The sequence below is a fragment of the Eretmochelys imbricata genome, chromosome 4 (assembly GCF_965152235.1).
Source record: "Eretmochelys imbricata isolate rEreImb1 chromosome 4, rEreImb1.hap1, whole genome shotgun sequence".
In the NCBI taxonomy this organism is placed as follows: domain Eukaryota; kingdom Metazoa; phylum Chordata; order Testudines; family Cheloniidae; genus Eretmochelys; species Eretmochelys imbricata.
Genome location: NC_135575.1, coordinates 73200446 through 73220175, shown reverse-complemented (window position 1 = coordinate 73220175; position 19730 = coordinate 73200446). Strand labels below are relative to the sequence as shown.

Genomic DNA, 19730 nt, shown 5'->3' with positions numbered 1-19730 from the left:
AGAGACAGTTTTGGAACAAGCTGATAAATTAAACAGTAATAAGTCACCAGGACCAGGTGGTATTCACCCAAGAGTTCTGAAGGAACTCAGATATAAAATTGCAGAACTAGTAACTGTGGTATGTAACCTATTGGTTAAATCAGCCTCTGTACTAGGTGAATGGAGGATAGCTAATGTAACACCACGTTTTTTAAAAGGCTGCAGAGGCAATGCTGGCAATTACAGGCCAGTAAGTCTAACTTCAGTACCAGGCAAATTGATTGAAACTATAGTAAAGAACAAAATTATCACACACAGAGATAAATACAATATGTTGGGAAAGAGTGAACATGGCTTTTATAAATGGAAGTCATGCCTCATTAATCTTTTAGAATTCTTTAAGGTTGTCAACAAACATGAACAAGGGTGATCCAGTCAATATAGGGTACTTGGACTTTCAAAAAGGTTTTGACAAGATCCCTCACCAAAGGCTCTTAAGCAAACTAAGCAGTCGTGATAGAAGGGAAGGTTCTCTCATGGATCAATAACTGGTTAAAAGACAGGAAACAAAGGGTAGGAATAAATGGTCAGTTTTCACAATGAAGAGAGATAAACAGTGGGGTCTCCCAAGGATGTGGATTGGGACCAGTGCTGTTCAGCATATTCATAAAGGATCTGGAAAACTGGGCGAACAGTGCAGTGTCAACATTTGCAGATGATACAGAATTACTCCAGATAGTTTAGCCCAAAGCTAAACTGAGAAGCTGTCTGCGAAGAGTTACTACAGGATCTTACAAGACTGGGTGACTGGGCAACAAAATGGTAGATGGAATTCAGTGTTGATAAATGCAAAGTAATGCACACTGGAAAACATAATCCCTTACTATACATACAAAACGATGGGGCCCCTTTCTTGGAGTCATCGTGGATAGTTCTCCAAAAACATCTGCTGATTGTGCAGTGACAGTCAAAAAAGCAAACATAATGTTAAGAGCCATTAGAAAAGGGATACATAATAAGTCAGAAAATATCTTCATGCCACTATATAAATCTGTGGTACACACACGCCTTGAATACTGTATGCAGATCTGATCACTCCATCTCAAAAAAGATATATTAGAATTGGAAAAGGTACAGAGAAGGAAACAAAAGTGATTGGGGTATGGAACAGCTTCCATGTGAGGAGAGATTAAAAAGACTGGAACTGTTCAGCTCAGAAAACAGACAACTAAGAAGGGTTATAATAGAGGTCTATAAACTCACGAATGTTGTGAATAAAGCAAATAAGAAAGTGTTATTTACCCCAAGAACTTGGGGTCACCCAATGAAAATAAGCAGCAGATTTAAAACAAACATAAGGCAATGCTTTTTCACACAACACACAATCAGCTTGTGAAACTTGTTGCCAGGGTATGTTGTGGAGGCCAAAAGTATAACACGGTTCAAAAAAGAATTAGGTAAGGATATGGGGGGGTGCTGGAACCATTTTTAAACTGGGGATTCTGAGAGCCATTTAACCAAACTGTAAACCCTATGTAGAATGGAAACCACTTCAAGCCAGGGGGTGCAGCAGCACCCCCTGTGCCCTTAATTCCAGCACCTATGGAACTACTGGCTATGAGCTAAGATGGTCAGGGACACAACCCCATGCTCCAGGTGTCCCTAAACCTCTGACTTCCAGAAGCTGGGGCTGGACAACAGGGGATGGATCACTTGATAATTGTCCTGTTGTGTTCATTTCCCCTGAAGTATCTGGCATTAGGTTGTGTCGGAAGATAGGATACTGAACTAGATAGATCATTGGTCTGACCCAGTATGGTTGTTCTTGTGTTTTTATGATAGAACCAATAATGGCAACATTAATGTGACATGCCTTTTGCTTTTCCAGTTTAGATGATTGCTTAGGATTAGTTTGTATGTAGAATCTTCAGACTAAAACTGCAACTGCAGCTACAGCTAAATTGCTGCTACATGTCCAGGTGATAAATCCTCCTCCTACACTTGCCATTTTTAACATGTATGCATATTTTTCCAGTAAGAATGGGGATGGTGATAACATTAGCATTTAGGCAAGACACTAAAATGATGTGTGTCACATGCATTCATGGGTATCTCATTATTTTAAAAAACTTTTGTAATGGAATATTTATGTCTTATTTTTTAAAATGTATTTATTTTATAGGATTTTTTTTCTTAAATGTAAATCTTCGTGGATCAAGGTAAAACTTTCCTGTGATTTGCTCAGCTTAGAAGGCTGCATTCAACAGACAATTCCCTATCCCAGCTGTCTTCTGAGCAGCCTACTGAAGAAAGATGAACATGCTGAACAACCACTACTTTTTGAACTTCTTGCCTACCACACTTTTTCCCTACCTTTTCATCTTGTTAGCAGCTTTGACAGCTGCTGAGGATGTGACTAGTAGCATTTTAAATTACACTGACATGAACTTGGGATCTGTACCTGTGATTATCTCCATAGTTGATCATATTACAGTCAAGGAAGGGAAGAGTGCCTTGATTGACTGCAATGTCCAAGGAAATCCTGCTCCACGGTACAAATGGTACAATTCCAATGGTTGTTTGCTGAAGGAAGAAGAGAACAGTGGTAAGGCTTTTATGCTCTGATTAATTTCTTACAATCTAACAAGGATCTTGGCATCCACACTTTGTTTATAATGGACTGTATTATATATATATTGTGTGTGTGTGTGTGTAAACACATAACAATCTTATTGTGTTATGCTTACCTGTGAGGAGGTACGGAAAAATGGCTGTCTCCCGGGGTCATGGCAGCTGTAAATTCATTTGTATACACTCTGTGAGAAAACAATTAAAGATTTTAATATTTTTTGTGGCCACACACAGCAGGAGAGGACAAAAATGCTGAAGAGATAATATAGAAACAAAAAGGAAAGGCTTCTTTTCATCAGCAAATTTGGGTTTGGACCCCAGTCACTACCCTGTTCCCTTTGCTCTGCTCTGGTGGCAAAGAGAGGATACAAAATTGGCCTAAGAGCTACGTAGGGATTCCCTTTCCATATGGGAATCCCTGTGTGGCATGAAAGTACAGAAACATAGCCACCTCTCTGCCACCTTTGCCTGACCTCACTCCTGCCACAGTGGGAGTATCAGGGGACAGGAGAAGGTATGGCCAGAGCACACATCATTCCAGTGATCCTGGGACAACAGAAAAGCCCTGGGGGACATAGGGAGGGGTGGGTCTTTCCAATCACTGCAAGTTGCAATAGGACTTCTCATATGCTTAATGATAAGTAAGGCTCTGTGTTTGTCACGGAGGTCACGGATTCCATGATCTCCATGACTTCTGCAGCAGTCCATGCAGATGGCGCAGGAGCCTCCTGAGCAGCTCAGACAGCTCCTGGGCCAGTTACACCAGCCACTGCTGGGGCAGTTTCAGGGCCCCCGTCAGCAGCAGGAGTTTGGGTGTGGCGGCGGGGGGGGACTCAGGGCTGGGGTGTGGAATGGTGTTTACCGGGGGGAGGGGGGGCTCCCCAGAAGGGCGACAGGAACTCCCCTCCCTCAGCTCCATGTGCTGCCTCCGCCTGCAGGCACCACCCCCGCAGCTCCCATTGGCTGCAGTTCCCAGCCAATGGGAGCACAGAAACGGGGCTTGGGGTGGAGCGGAAGCAGCACATGGAGCTAAGTGCCGGAGGACGCCACTTCCCAGGTGTCAGATAGGGAGTCTGCCCTAGCCCCGCCACCCCTCCAACACCCGTGGCGCCCCCTTGGGCTGCACCCCTCCCTCGCAACCATGCCCCCCTCAGGCCACACACCCCACCCCAAGCATCCACGGCGCCCGCCTCCCCGTGTGACCCTCCGAGCCACCCTCGCCTCCCCTAAGTTTTAGTCTGGGGTATATAGTAAAAGTCATGGACAGGTCATGGGCTGTGAATTTTTGTTTACTACCCATTACCTGTCCATGACCTTTACTAAAAATATCCATGACTAAAACATAGCCTTAATGATCAGTACATGCTTAAGTCCTTTGCCAGCCTGGGACCTTAGTATTATATAAACTTATTTTTATAAAATTTAAATCTGGGGAAAAATGTACGTGTACATTATTCCTTTAAGCTACAAGTAAGGTTATTGTAGTTTTATGAAGCAGCCATATTGTCCATGTAATAGTTTCATGCTGACCACTTTAAACACAGCATAATGAAATTAGGTTTTGAGTTATTCACATTAAATGCAGGATGTCTTGTCTTATTAATAGCTGACCGGAGAGAAAACCCTGATATGATGCAATGATTGACCCAGCTGTGTGCACCACAGCATAATGTTTCTGTAACAGCTTTCTGTACTGTGTCTTGTACTAAAATATTTATCCATACAGGTACAGAAAGGAACTGACTGAGCTTCAAGCATAGCGTGTAGGAGATAAGGCAGCGTATTGTAATTAGTGCTTTGGAGAGCTTTTACTGGAGCTCTCTCAGCAATAGTACTGAACAAAGCAAGGTATAGTACAGGGGTAATATTAAGGCATTATATCACTTCAGCTTAGATTTCCAGCATTACAAGTTGTTTGTCCAGGAGGAAACTTACCATCTCCTCCTATAGTGGATGTTTCCTAGCACAAGCTTTTTCCCTAGTGTGTGTATTACTATATTTAAAATGTAGTGCTGAATTGTTCTCATGCAACAGGAAAAGCTCTACACAACAGTGTGGACAATGATAAAAAACTGAAAAATACTGTATTATGGACAATTTGTGCTTGGAATCCACATGATTTGGCTCAACTGCCATTAGTACTTCCCAAGGTTAAAACAAGTGGTTGCCGAAGGGAACAAAATGAATGTTCACTGTGGGTGTAACTCAGCCAATGCAGAGAATTCATGCAGGACCCTATGCACCACTTCAGACCCATTTAAGCCTTTAAATATGAGACTTAAGTGGTACATAGGGCCAAGTGTAGGCTCTCTGCACTGTCAGTCTGTGTGCCCAACTGAGAACTTTGAAGGTTGCGTAATTTTCCAGTTTGTCGACGGCAGCAAAAACCTGTGAGCCAACACTAGTACCGTCTCTACACCCAGAATAGTCTTTGTTTCTCAGCAGGTTTGTGCTTTCTGCCAGAATCTTTTGGCACAAAACCATACACTGAGTCACAGTCTAAATGTCATATGTCATTTGTAGCAGCTGCAGCAGGAATACATCAGCAAGCCATTTTCTGATTTTTTCAATGAATAAAAGATCCTACCGATTAAGAAGAGGTTTTGCAATACCAATGCATTACACTATATTATAAATGGGGCTGGTCATGCTGCCTATTATAAAGGTTGCCTGACATTTCCTTTTATAAAGACCCTATTTTTAGTTGCTTATAACTTTGCCAAACTATTACCATTTGGGCTGAAATTTTCCAAGCTGGGTGTCTGCCTCAGACTGAAATTTTCTTTAAAAAAAAAACAAACAAAAAAAAAACAAACAGCAAAACCAGTTTAGCTGTTTCCAAGGATGATGTTAAAGAAAGATGTGTTGTCTTGTCTGTGTTAAATTTGGCCTCATTCTAAGCTATTGGAAAAAACATTGCAGTTCACACATGCTAGGTAGAGACTTGCTAGCACTTCGGAGCTAAATTCCCCCAAAGATTGTGTTCTCATTGGGCATGCTCTAGCTCACAATTGAGCCAGACTTTCCCTACAATTGTAGCTCTGGGTTGCTATGGGTAGGACCAGGACCAGGCATCGGAACTGCAAGTGAGACTGTCTCTCCTAGGCTCTCAGTGATTCTTGTGATGTCCAGGAGAAGGAAGTTGCCTGATTCAAATGTACAGGGGACAAGAGTTGGATAAGGGGATTGGAAGAGGAACAGGCTGTAATGGAGGGGTACATGTCACTGCTGTCTTATCATGCATTTGGCAAGTGACACAGGATTTTATGACAGGTTTCAGAGTAGCAGCCATGTTAGTCTGTATCCACAAAAAGAAAAGGAGTACTTGTGGCACCTTAGAGACTAATGAATTTATTTGAGCATAAAGCTTTTGTGAGTATCCGATGAAGTGAGCTGTAGCTCACAAAAGCTTATGCTCAAATAAATTTGTTAGTCTCTAAGGTGCCACAAGTACTCCTTAGGATTTTATGAGTGCTTCAGTTTGAGAGTCCATCCCTGGCCACCAATACAGATCCCGTAGTCATTGTTTGGTTCTGACAATTCCTTGATGACTATCGTGTGCCAGGTGTATGAGTTTTGACTGTAATTCTTCTGGCACAAATAGCCGGTGTGTACCTCGTAGCACACAGCCATCAAGCAAAGAAAGTTCATCCCGAACGCTAAAATAAGGCAGCAAAACTGGGTCAAGGTTTTTAGGGTTACTGGGCCATCTCTTTGGCAGAAATTCCCATAGTTTTTGTTGAATTGGACACACTGAACAAGCAGCTTGAAATTGTTCTCTTGTAACGGCAGTAAGAGTGCTTGTAATAAGCGCAACCACTACATCCTCATCCTCCGGTGGACCATCTGGTGAAGGCAAAGGCAGACAAGAAAAGCAATCAGCTACAACATATTGGTTTCCAGGTTTATATTCCAGTTAATAATTGAAAGAGAATAGTCTTGCAGATCATCTAGCAATACGATATCCTGCTCTTCCCAGTCCTTTTGTGGTGAGCAACGTCATCAAAGGGCTGTGGTCTGTGCACAACGTGAACGTGCGGCCCCACAGGTAAGTTTTCCATTTTTCAGTATCCCAGACACAAGCAAGTGCTTCTTTTTCGACTGTAGAATATTTCCTCTCAGCATTACTTAGTGTCCTTGAAGCAAATGCAACAGTCCTCTCTGTGATGTCCTCATGAAGTTGTGTGAGAACAACCTCAAGTCCATAATCAGAAGCATCAGTAGTTACAATTGTGGGCAATGCAGGACTGAATAGTGCAAGTACTGGGCTATGTACAATCAAGTCTTTCACCGTTTCGAAACTAGCTTGTGCATCCGTTGTCCACACTAAGGTTGAACTTCTCCATAGTAATTCTCGTAACAGTTCAATGACAGAAGCATAACTGGGAATGAATTTTGCATATCAGGAGATAAGACCCAAGAAGGAACGTAAGGTTTGCAAATCTTTTGGAGGAAGAGCATTTGAAATTGCCAGGATATGATCTGAATCAGGTTTTAGTCCAGCCTGTGAAATTGTATGCCCCAGAAAGGAGAGTTCAGTTTGTCTAAATTTGCATTTGGACCTATTGAGCTTGAGGCCTGCTTTGCTGATGAGGTTTAGTACAGACTGCAGGTTATTGTCATGCTCTTCAGAAGTATTTCCAAACACGATAATATCATCCAGATAGCACTGAACTCCATGTTCTTCAGAATCAATTACATCATTTTTTGGAAGGCACCTGGGGCAGATACAAGACCATATGGAATACATTTAAAACGAAATAGTCCCTCATGTGTTATAAATGCTGTGAGGTCTCTGCTATCTTCATGCAACATAACCTGGTAGTATGCACTCTGCAGATCAAGAGTAGAAAACATCTTTGCTCCACGGAGTTCTGCAAATACTTCTTCTATGTGAGGAAGAGGATGGCTGTCAATCACAATAGCTTTATTTGGCTCTCTTAAGTCCACACAAAGGTGAATGCCTCCACCCTTCTTCTGCGTCACTACTCTAGGTGAAACCCATTCCGAGGAGTTAATCTCTTCAATAATGTCCTTTTGAACAAGTTTTCTAAGTTCCTCTGAAACAGCTTCCCTGACTGAAAATGGTAGGTCCGTAACTTCTGTTGTACGGGCATCACATTATTCTGCATTTTAACTTTATGCAGAAACCCATAAGCACAGCCAGGTTTCTCCTCAACCTGGTGTTGAGTCCCAGCTGAAACCGGTGTGTACCGCAAGAGTGCTTTGCTGATGAAGATCAATTAGTCCATTAACTACCCTGAGATTTAAAGCAGCCAATAAATCTCTGCCAAGGATAGGAGTGCCTTTGTGGACAATGTAGAACTCTGCAGTTACACAGCAATCACCAAAAGTAACTATTGCTAGCAAGAAGTCATGTACTGATGGTTTTTCAAATAGCACACCAAGTGAAGCTTGGGTTCAGTAAGAGGCACATCTTTAAAGTAATGCAAATAGATGGAATCAGGTAGTATAGATACTGCTGAGCCAGTGTCCAACATTAGCTGAATAGAGTGTAATTTACCCGAGGGTATGGCGGAAACCTTTACCGTGCACTTTATTTGTTCTGGAATATGCGCAGTAGTGATTTTGTCCACGCTCAGCACAGTAATATCTGTTATTGTAACTGCATGCACCTGTTGATTGAACTGGCTGCTGTGACACACTTTAGCAAAATGCCCAATCTTTTTGCAATGATTGCACTGAGCTACTTTTACCGGACATCCTGTGTAGCTTGCAAGGTGTTGTGGGGAAAGCATGCTTTTACTGTATTTTGAATTTGCTGATTCGGTGGTTTTCCATTAGTTTTCCTCTTGTAATCATTTGTCTGCAGCAATAATGAACTTTTCTGCAAAGGAGTCACAGCCTGGATTGTGCCTCCTGTATCCATGCTCATTATTTTGGCTTCAACTGTAGCTGACTCAGTCTGAGTAGCAATGGTTGTTGCTTTTTCTAGTGTAAGTTGTGGTTCTAGAAGTAAGCGTTCTTTTACACAAAGCATGGTTGTTTTCTCAATGAGCTCGTCTCTAATCATCTCATCTGCCATATTCCCAAAGTCACAAGTTACAATCAGACTCCTCAGGTAAGCAATATACTGCATTATAGTCTCCCCTGTTTTCTGCTCACGCTGGTGAAATCTGTAGCGACTAGCTACTACATTCACTTTTGACACAAAAAAGTTCTTTAATGCAGTGAACGCAGTCTCATATTTATCATTTGCAAGGGAAAAAAAGTGTAAAATATATGCTGCCCTTCTGCTCCAAGGCAGTGGATTAGCAGAGCACACTTTCTTACTTCAGAAATCTCTGTAGCACTGATTGCAAGCAGATAAGTCTCAAACATATGGAAGCTCTCAAACACATAAAAGCAATTGAAGGCTGTCAAGTTTCCTTCCCCACTCTGAACTCTAGGGTACAGATGTGGGGACCTGCATGAAAAGCCCCTAAACTTATGTTTACCAGCTTAGGTTAAAACTTCCCCGAGGTACAAACTATTTTACCTTTTGCCCTTGGACTTTTTTGCTGCCACCACCAAGCGTCTAACAAATATATAATCGGGAAAGAGCCCGCTTGGAAACGTCTTTCACCCAAAAATCCTCCCCAAACCCTACACCCCCTTTCCTGGGGAAGGCTTGATAAAAATCCTCACCAATTTGCATAGGTGAACACAGACCCAAACCCTTGGATCTTAAGAACAATGAAAAAAGCAATCAGGTTCTTAAAAGAAGAATTTTAATAAAAGTAAAAGAATCACCTCTGTAAAATCAGGATGGTAAATACCTTACAGGGTAATCAGATTCAAAACATAGAGAATCCCTCTAGGCAAAACCTTAAGTTACAAAAAGACACAAAAACAGGAATTAAACAAAACATAATCTAACACATATCTAGCTAGATTACTTACTGAATTCTAAGACTCCATTCCTCCTCTGTTCCCGGCAAAAGCATCACACAGGCAGAGAGAGCCTTTGTTTCTCCCCCACTCCAGCTTTGAAAGTATCTTGTCTCCTCATTGGTCATTTTGGTCAGGTGCCAGCGAGGTTATCCTAGCTTCTTAACCCTTTACAGGTGAGAGGATTTTTCCTCTGGCCAAGAGGGATTTTAAAGGTGTTTACCCTTCCCTTTATATTTATGACAGAAGCTCACCTGGGCTTTGCAGAAAGGGTACAGGTGGGTTCAGAGGCAGAAGATCCCTCCTCGTCGCCAAAATGTTGTAACACCCAGGCAAGGTACTAACAAACTCCAACAGGACTTTATTTTTAAAGTGGAAACCTCTTTACCAAGCTGCTGTTGCACCCTCGGTAGCTCTCACTCAGCCTCCTCAACTCCCACTCCCCCCCCCGCCCCCACTTCCTGTTTCCCATCCTTTCAGACTCCCAACAGCCAGTGCTCCCAGTTCTAATAATTACAGCATCTAAACACCACAGGGGTGGGGTGGTGGTGGAAATAGAAGTGACAAGGAGCTTGGAGAGTGTTTGGGGAAAGTGCTTAGAAGCTGATAAGGGGAGGGGCTGGAAGAAAAAAGAAAATGGGAGTTGGGATAGGCAAGGAGATTGGGTGCCAAGAAGCTTGGGAGCCAGGGAGGAGGAAACTGAGATCACATCAGGAATAGAGGGTAGATGGGGACCAGCTGGGCAAGTAGACTGTGACTGGGAATGAGCTGGGGGAGTTGGGCTGTGGGTGGAGGGAAACAGATGTGTTGAGGAGCCAGGATGCGGGGGAAGAACTGGAAGTGGCTGGGTAAGGAGACAGATTTGGGATTAGAAGCCTGAAGAGCAGAGACTGGGACTGGTAGGGTAAGACGATGGGACTGGGATAAGGATCCCAGGGTAGGGAAGAGACAGGACTGAAACATGGACAGGTTAGAGACAGGACAGAAGGAGTCAAGCTTAGGGGGAATGGGTCGATGGGTCTAGTACACACTAGTACACACTGCCCTCCAGAACAAGTCACCATTCCTCACCATCTCGCAATTCCTGCATCTGATCTTTCCTTTGCTGTCAGCAAAAATCCACTGGCAGAGTTTGTGTCCCATCTCCCTTTCGTGCTAGCGTATATAGAGACTGAAAACCTACAACTGCTATCAGTTGCTCCGTTAGTTCAAGAGGCAGAGGTCTGTGCGGCGAATCTACAGGTTTCAACCCTGATAATGACCAAGCAGTATAATGGGTCAGTATATATGGGGGTCAGTATAATGCCACACGATGGAATTTCTGTTTTAGAAATGAGACACATGCAAAAAAACAAACAAACAAACAAACAAACAACCCCTGAGTTCAAAGAATATTAAGGTTGCAAAGCCAGACACTCAAAAGTTAGGAAATGCCAATACACAAACTTAATGTGTAATGTGTATGCATTATGATACAGTCTTTAATTACATGGCCACATGCTGCTTTTTTTCAACAGGACCTCAGTTCCCACGCTTCAAAATGGGATAATAATACCATCTATTCTTGCTTGACTTCACAATCTTAGCATTCTTTTAATGTAGTGTTTTTGGATATAATAGTATGGAGAACTCCACACCCCAGCCTAAAATATTCTGTGTGGTTAGACAAGAAAACTTTAGGGCTCAGTTCTGACACCCTTACTCATGTTGAGTAGTGCCTTACTCTGTAAGTTGTCTCCTTGTAATCAACTGGGCTATTTACATAGTAAGGTACTCAATGTAAATAAAGGTGGCAGAATCAGACCATAGTTAAGATTATTTAACGAAATACGCATTATAATATTGTTAGAATACTAAATTAATCTAAAAAGTACATTAACGACAAAGTTCCACACTTCTTATTACTGATAACTAACTATCTAATGTACTAGAGAATTTATATATACATTCGCTATGAACATAACTGTACTTTAAAATAATAGGGAAACAAAACAAAAATGTTAATCTGCCATAGTGTATTTTATTATTTATACTGTGGCTTAGTACACAGCATGTCTAGAACAGTCACTACAGAACTTCTTCATTTCATAATGTTATGTACAAAGTAACACCTGCAGACATGGAAAATTCTGACTAGCTTACAATGTTTGGAGAGTGAGGTCCTGATAATGCAAAAAGATGTACTCACCTGCGCATCATTAGACACTTTGATTAGTATTGGGAGTTTTCAGACATTGAAAACTCCATAAGAATAAGAGTGCAGAACTAATAATGTTGGTGAAAAAATAATTAGGAACTCCAAAAAGGTTAAGTAGGCTTATGCATAGATTTTCGCTGAGGATGAATGTGCAAACTAATTATGAAACCTTTAGGATGAGCCATATTTTGAGTTAGAATAATTTTTGAAAAGAGGAAAGCCACTAATTATTCCAAAGTGAAGCTGGCTTGTCTGATTAATTTCAAATGGCACATAAAATGCTTCCAAAGCATAAGACTAAGAATCCAAGAACTAAAAGCTTTTAAACAAACCAACAAATCTCCATGGAGAGAGAAGATGAAATCGGAGGGGGAGAGAATTAAATACACACACAGACACACACAACCCACATCAAGAGGTGAGGTTGCCAGTGTAGGCGTTTCCACTGCTGTTGTGTCTGTGCCACTTTATCTCTGTAATTGCAGATCCTGTGCCCCTGCCTTTAACCACCTGCTGTTGTACAGAGGATCAGCATGGAGATCCACTGTGTGGTATTCAGAGAAACACAGAAACACCCAGTATTTGTAAAGCTACACTGTCCATGTGTGCTCTACTCTCTGTCCATCTGGAATTTACTGCAGAATTTAAGTGATGCAGGACCTTAAACCAGCCCTCCACAGCCATGGTGAACATCATCTTTTAAGCCAGTCTTGCAATTTAGCAAACCCACACTACAAATCGACTGAATAGGGCATAAATGTCTCCCTAGTGTCTAAATAGTGGTGTTTGTCACCTAAAGATGGAACCTAGCTATTTAATTGGGGGGCGGGGGAGAAAAGAGGAGCTAAACCAATATCCTTATAATATAAGGATGGGCGGAAATGGGAGCAGATTCAGATATTTAAACTAAGTCATTTGAGCTCAATTTGATTGATAATCAGTCAGCCATGCTAGGGTCAAAGGATGAAAAATTTGCACTTCTAACTCTTGTAGTAGAATGTAATGATCAAATATATCAATAACTTTGCATAAATCAGTAAAGATTGCTCCCAATAAGCCTCTTCAGATAAAAAGAAATACCCACCAACATGTGCACAAGATTTTACTGAGCAACAGCGTGATCTTATTGGTGCGGCCCTTCTCTTTCCTCTGTCGTCATACCCCTGCTATCTTGTCACTCCCCTTTGTCAAGTCATATTTAAAATTAGATTGTAAGCTCCTTGCATATTTTTTCTGCACTGTAAGATCCCTAGCATACTTTTGGGTGTGTTGTAAAGTTAACAGTAACAAGATGATAGAAGATGCTATAACAAAACACCAGAAAATTTACAATCTTCACTGGAACAGCAATGGACTTGGTGACTTATCAGGTCTTCATAGAATCATAAACTTTAAGGTCAGAAGGGACCGTTAAGATCATCTAGTCTGATCTCCTACACAACTCAGGCCACAGAATCTCACCCACCCACTCCTGTAACAAACCACTAACTTATGTCTGAGCTATTGAAGTCCTCAAATCATGGTTTAAAGACTTCAAGGTGCAGAGAATCCTCCAGCAAGTGACCCGTGCCCCACGCTGCAGAGGAAGGCGAAAAACCACCAAGGCCTCTGCCAATCTGCCCTGGAAGAAAATTCCTTCCTGACCCCAAATATGGCAATCAGCTAAAACCCTGAGCATGTGGGCAAGACTCACCAGCCAGACACTCAGGAAAGAATTCTCTGTAGTAACTCAGATTCCACCCCACCTAACATCCCATCACAGGCCATTGGTTATATCTACGCTAATAGTCGAAGATCAATTAATTGCCAAAATTAGGCTATCCCATCATATCATCTCCTCCATAAACTTATCAGGCTTAGTCTTGAAGCCAGGTACGTCTTTTGCCCCCACTGCTTCCCTTGGAAGGCTGTTCCAGAACTTCACTTCTCTGGTGGTTAGAAACCTTCGCCTAATTTCAAGTCTAAACTTCCTGACGGCCAGTTTATATCCATTTGCTCTTGTGTCCACATTGGTACTGAGCTTAAATAATTCTTCTTCCTCCATGGTATTTATCCCTCTGATATATTTATAGATAGCAATCATATCTCCCTTCAACCTTCTCTTGGTTAGGCTAAACAAGCCAAGCTCTTTGAGTCTCATAGAATATGAGGGTTGGAAGGGACCTCAGGAGGTCATCTAGTCCAACCCCCTGCTCAAAGCAGGACCAATCCCCAACTAAATCATCCCAGCCAGGGCTTTGTCAAGCCTGACCTTAAAAACTTCAAAGGAAGGAGATTCCATCACCTCCCTAGTGCTTTCCAGTGCTTCACCACCCTCCTAGTGAAAAAGTTTTTCCTAATATCCAACTTAAACCTCCCCCATTGCAACTTGAGACCATTACTCCTCATTCTGTCATGTGCTACCACTGAGAACAGTCTAGATCCATCCTCTTTGGAACCCCCTTTCAGGTAGTTGAAAGCAGCTATCAAATCCCCCCTCATTCTTCTCTTCCGCAGACTAAACAATCCCAGTTCCCTTAGCCTCTCCTCATAAGTCATGTGTTCCAGTCCCCTAATCATTTTTGTTGCCCTCCGCTGGACATTTTCCACATTTTTCCACATCCTTTTTGTAGTGTGGGGCCCAAAACTGGACACACTACTCCAGATGAGGCCTCACCAATGTCGAATAGAGGGGAATGATCATGTCCCTCGATCTGCTGGCAATGCCCCTACTTATACAGTCCAAAATGCCATTGGCCTTCTTGGCAACAAGGGCACACTGTTGACTCATATCCAGCTTCTCATCCACTGTAACCCCTAGGTCCTTTTCTGCAGAACTGCTGCCTAGCCATTCAATCTCTAGTCTGTAGCGGTGCATGGGAGTCTTCCATCCTAAGTGCAGGACTCTGCACTTGTCCTTGTTGAACCTCATCAGATTCTATCTCAAACTTCTATTATTCATTCAAATTCAGCATTTTATGAAGTATAGCATGTGTTTAGGATGCTGTCTGCAGTAGGTAATTAGGTTTTTAACTTGTTTGACTATGATAGATATAAAATACAGTTTATTATGGATAGTGAGACATTTTTAAAATGCGACCTGAGTATAATCAGTGATCTTCACAGTGCCTGAAATTGTATTCTGGTGGGATCCTAAAAGCAGGCATGTTTTTGTGACGACAAATGATTCACTCTAGTATAGTCTACGTTATTGCCATTTTTCTAAATTCTGGAGCCAGTATGACAAAAATGATGATTAAAACGTTATACTGACCATGTAAACAAATGTTTTGGACTGAATTCTTCTATATCTTTCCTGCAGGAAAATGGTGGTTTCTTGACAATGGGCTACTGAACATTACCAGCGTGTCTTTTGACGACAGAGGTAAATACACATGTGTTGCTTCTAACATCTATGGCACTGTGAATAATACTGTGACTCTGAGGGTCGTCTTTACCTCCGGAGATATGGGGATCTATTACATGATTGTCTGCCTCGTAGCTTTTACCATTGTTATGATCTTGAACATTACCAGGCTGTGTATGATGAGCAGCCATCTGAAGAAAACTGAGAAAGCAATCAATGAGTTTTTCAGAACAGAAGGAGCAGAGAAACTACAAAAAGCCTTTGAGATTGCTAAGCGTATCCCAATCATCACCTCAGCCAAAACGCTTGAGCTTGCCAAAGTAACCCAGTTCAAGACCATGGAATTTGCTCGCTACATTGAGGAACTTGCCCGAAGTGTTCCTCTGCCACCTCTCATCATGAACTGCAGGACTATAATGGAAGAAATAATGGAGGTGGTTGGCTTGGAAGAACAGGGACAGAACTTTGTACAGCAAGCAGCAGAAGGCCAGGAGTCTACTGATGGAGGGGATATGTTTATGATCCCTAATGCACTAAAGCGCAGCGACTCTCTCACAGCTGACTCTGAGGCATCATCACTGCATGAACAACCACAGCAGATTGCGATAAAAGTGTCAGTTCATCAGCTGTCCAAAAAGGACTGTATAGATGACCAGTCACAAGATTGTGTGCAATCAGAAATTAAGGAAGAAGAGATTCCTCAAACACCAGCATCTCCTACTGATCCAATTCCTGAGCCTTCTACTGAACTAAACTCCAATGATATAGCATTGGCAACTGACAAAAATACATGTTTTATTTATGAAAGCCATGTATGATAATTACTCTGTTAATCTATGCATAGTAAGAAGAATCAGGTGGAGCTCCTTTAAAAATAGATATTGTACTTGCCGCTAAGCCTTACCTGGAGACTATCATAGAAAAAGCATGCATGTGGATTATTTGATATTTTCTTCTCTGAGTTAATTTTACTATGATGTATGACAGAGTAATTACTATTATATTAATACTAATTGCTCTTTTTGGTTTAGGATTTTTTTTTCAGAAACATTTACCTCAGCAATTTCTAGGTTGTTGTCATCTTCAGTGACCTCCTGGAAGTCATTTGTAGTGCTAAAGACACTTAGACTTACTAAACATAAAGCTGTTCTTCATTTTTCTCCTTCTGCTTCCTCCCTTCCATCTGCTGCATTTTTGTGAAACTGTTCCCAAGAATTTGAGACATTGCCCAGGAGGCAGGATTTCAGTTGCCAAATAAAATCCTAGTTAGATCCCATTTACCAAGCATCTTTGCCAAGCTGCATTGTGAATTGAAGAAGGTTAAATGTGTCTTTTTCATTTGAGAGCATTTTATTTATGTTTAGACAGTGGGGAAATAGGTTCCCCTACCCCTTAGGCTGAAGAAGCCAATAAGTGTTCTTTCACAGATGATATACAGTGTATTTGTTTCTACAGAAGAGAAAGCACTTTATTTGTCAGCAGGCTACAGTACAAATACTGAGTAGATTTTTTTCATATATTTAAAAATCTGTTGATTTTACCAGAAGTTTATATTGAGAAGGACTGTGGGTGTCCAGAATGTATTGTCTTGTTTTTCTTACATGGTAGAAGTAAATGGAACCAGATGATTTTATATAACCTGTCAGGAGTGTAGATTCAGTAAAAGTGTTGTAACCTCCAGTATTTTGTTGCAGGTGAGGCTGAAGTGGTAAAAGATCCTTGTTTATCAGGATTTCCTTTTTAGCAATATAGTTTCCTGATGAACAAACACAAGTGCATCCATAATCATAATCTTTTTAATCTGGCTATGAGTCAAAAAATTAGTCAAATACTTGCTATTAAGTCATAATGGTCGCCTCAGTGCATAAAAATGGACAGTGATCACAAACTATATTACGATTGTACAATTGATTTGCTATTTTAAAAAATCCTCATGAAATTGAGATCTTCTAGGGTGAGGGGGTTAACTGATCTTAGCAAATATTACTCCATCTTTATATAGCTATCATAATCATGGCAAGTGGGGCATATGTCTGTCATTGGAGATTTTCAAGAGCAGGTTAGCCAAACACCTGTCCAGGATGGTCTAGATAAGACTTAGTCCTTCCTTAGTGCTGAGGACTGGACTAGTAGACCTCTTGAGGTCTCTTCCAGTCCTACGATTCTATAATATTAGGGTCATGGAGTTATGCTAGGATATTAATGAACTGCAAAGGTGGGGGAGGGAAGGGGGATAGTGTCTATTTCAGAAGTACTGTAATATTATGCACTACTGGATGAGCATGGAAAGAGATCACTTACAAGAGGGAATTTGTGCATGATGAACAGTAGGTTATTTAATCATCTGATACACATTTCACTTGGAACTGCTGAGCAGACCATGGTCTTTTCACTTTGGAGAAGGGCTACCATGCATTAGATCAAGTGTTAGAAATAACCTGGAGTCTCTTAATCCAGAGTGTTGTGGAGAGAGAATTCATTTAGACTGCTGAGAAACTGGTGAGCACAGGCCACCCAGACATTTCTCAACAGCTGTCACAGCTAGTACAACTTTGAGCAGTGCTGATGTTTGGCTTGGAGAAGATCAGATATGTTCATTGCATAAATAGTTGGGGGCAAACAAGGTCACTGAAACTGCAGCCATCAGAAATGGATAACAATGGTGGTGGTGGCCCTGAATGGAGTGTGGAGTTTCCTCAGGACCCAGTTCAGTTACAAATCGACTGAGATACACTGAGCTAGCTAAGATATGCACCCACCCCCACCTGGAAAATGTCCCTTTCCTTACGTTTCTACGGCCAATGAGTATGAAACAAAAAAAGAGAGGCCCAATTGCACTAATTTTTTTTAGGGTGCAATCATCTGTATGTGTAAGTTATAGCCATTTAGATGCCTAGCTACTTGATTGCACCCAGTAGTCAGGAAATTTGACATCTAAATGTGCACTTTCACAAACAGAAATATGCCAGGGTAAGGCCTCTTTAAAATTTGGCCCCAAATGTATAAGTAGTTGCAGTTACGTGAAACAAATCTAGACCACACTGTGCAGAAGAGGAGACAGGAGCGTGTTAGAAAGATGTTTATCATGACCTGTGAGAGTGAAAGTGCTCACCAACTGAAACACACTGTAAGCTGTTCAGTCTGAAGTACATTTTTGTTTTATGTTCTTATCCCTTTTGCTTTAAATCACTTATTTGCTCTTGGTTAACAAAAAGGAGATTTTACATAAAGCAAGGCTGGAAGTGTGCACTGAGTTCTTTTAATTTGTCTTAATTATTTATACTAAAGAGACATATTGATATTCCTAATTGTTTAATGTTTAGCAAAAAATGGTTTCATACTATAAAGTGACTTGCCTGTTGCTCAGTGAAAGTAATTTTCTCATGAAGAGCCACACTGTTCTTCAAAGCAGAATGCTATAAATTTAGGAAGAGATTACTCCTCGAGTTTGTGAGCAACTCTGGACTGCAAGTATGTCATCTCTTGAGTTCATACGGGCCCCACAAAGCGGCTTAGGTTCCTAAGCCCCCATTTTTAAGCACGACTGCCATCTACAAAATCCCCTCTCAGCTGCCACCTAACCCTGGAGGCAAAGAGATTAAAAAAAATCAATATTTTGAAACCAAAAAAATCAAACTTATTTAAATTAGATATTTTGTATTTAAATTAAATGCTGATTTTTTTTTAAACTAAACCTATTTAAAAATAAATTTGAAAGTGACAACCTATGTTGAGGGCTAAAATTAGTATAAGCTATTAAAACCATTTAAATATAAAAATATTAAGCATTACATGTTTGCTGCCAAGTTTTCAAGAAAAGCATAGCCAGTAACTTTCACCAGTTTGTGAGTAAAAGCCCCTGCAACCAGAGTTTGTTGAAATACTAAACCAGCTTCTGACAGCAGTAGCCTCTTTGGCAGTTGCAGAGAGAATATTTTCCTCATTTCAGTTTATTCAGCTAGTTAAATTCAATGACTAGTTCATTCAAACTTAAGAAAGCAATTGGGAGTTGAAAAAGCTGGAAGGCTTGTTTACCCTCTCCGACTAGAAGAATAAAAACTAGGTGTGAGAGAATGAGATCTACTAGTTCTAAAATTTCAAAGGGCATGGTGACTAGAAACAATCAGTTCAGTTCATTAACTACAGATCATATTTCCTTTCTTTAATAAATCAGTTTTAAATGCAAAACATGTTTTGATAAACTTTTTTCTTGTATATTCAGCACTCTTAAGGTAGTTTTATTTAATAAAAAAGTTAAAATGCTGTTTTAGTGCATTTTTAGTTAAATTTCAATTTCCATCCAAAGAGAGCTTGATACACATCACAAGTAAAAAAAAAAATAATCTGGTAAATAAGAGATGCATCTTTCACCATTTTCTAACATGATAAAATATTTAAAAATTAAGAATCTGAATAAATGTAAACTAAACTATATACTTGTTTAAATAAATATGTATAGATATATTACATCCTACTGGTTAGTAAAAAGAAGCAAAGATTATATTTAGTTACAAATAACGTGTTTTAATAGTACTAACTAACAAGAATCACCCTTTCTTTAGGAAAATAATTAAAAAGTACAAATGCAAAACACGATTTACATTAATTATTTAAATCAAGGTTTTCTGCTTGGTGATTTAAACCATGATTAAAATTGGTGCTATAAATCACTTTGATTTAAATCAA

At 40.7% G+C, this 19730-nt stretch overlaps 1 protein-coding gene across 1 annotated transcript; it reads left to right on the top strand.

The window, feature by feature from the left end:
• The first annotated feature begins 2292 nt into the window (after positions 1 to 2292).
• Positions 2293 to 15862, top strand: MFAP3L (microfibril associated protein 3 like). The gene is made up of 2 exons (XM_077814510.1): positions 2293 to 2584; positions 15000 to 15862. The coding sequence occupies exons 1-2, from the start codon at positions 2293 to 2295 to the stop codon at positions 15860 to 15862; spliced, it is 1155 nt and encodes a 384-aa protein (XP_077670636.1).
• The last annotated feature ends 3868 nt before the right edge of the window (positions 15863 to 19730 follow it).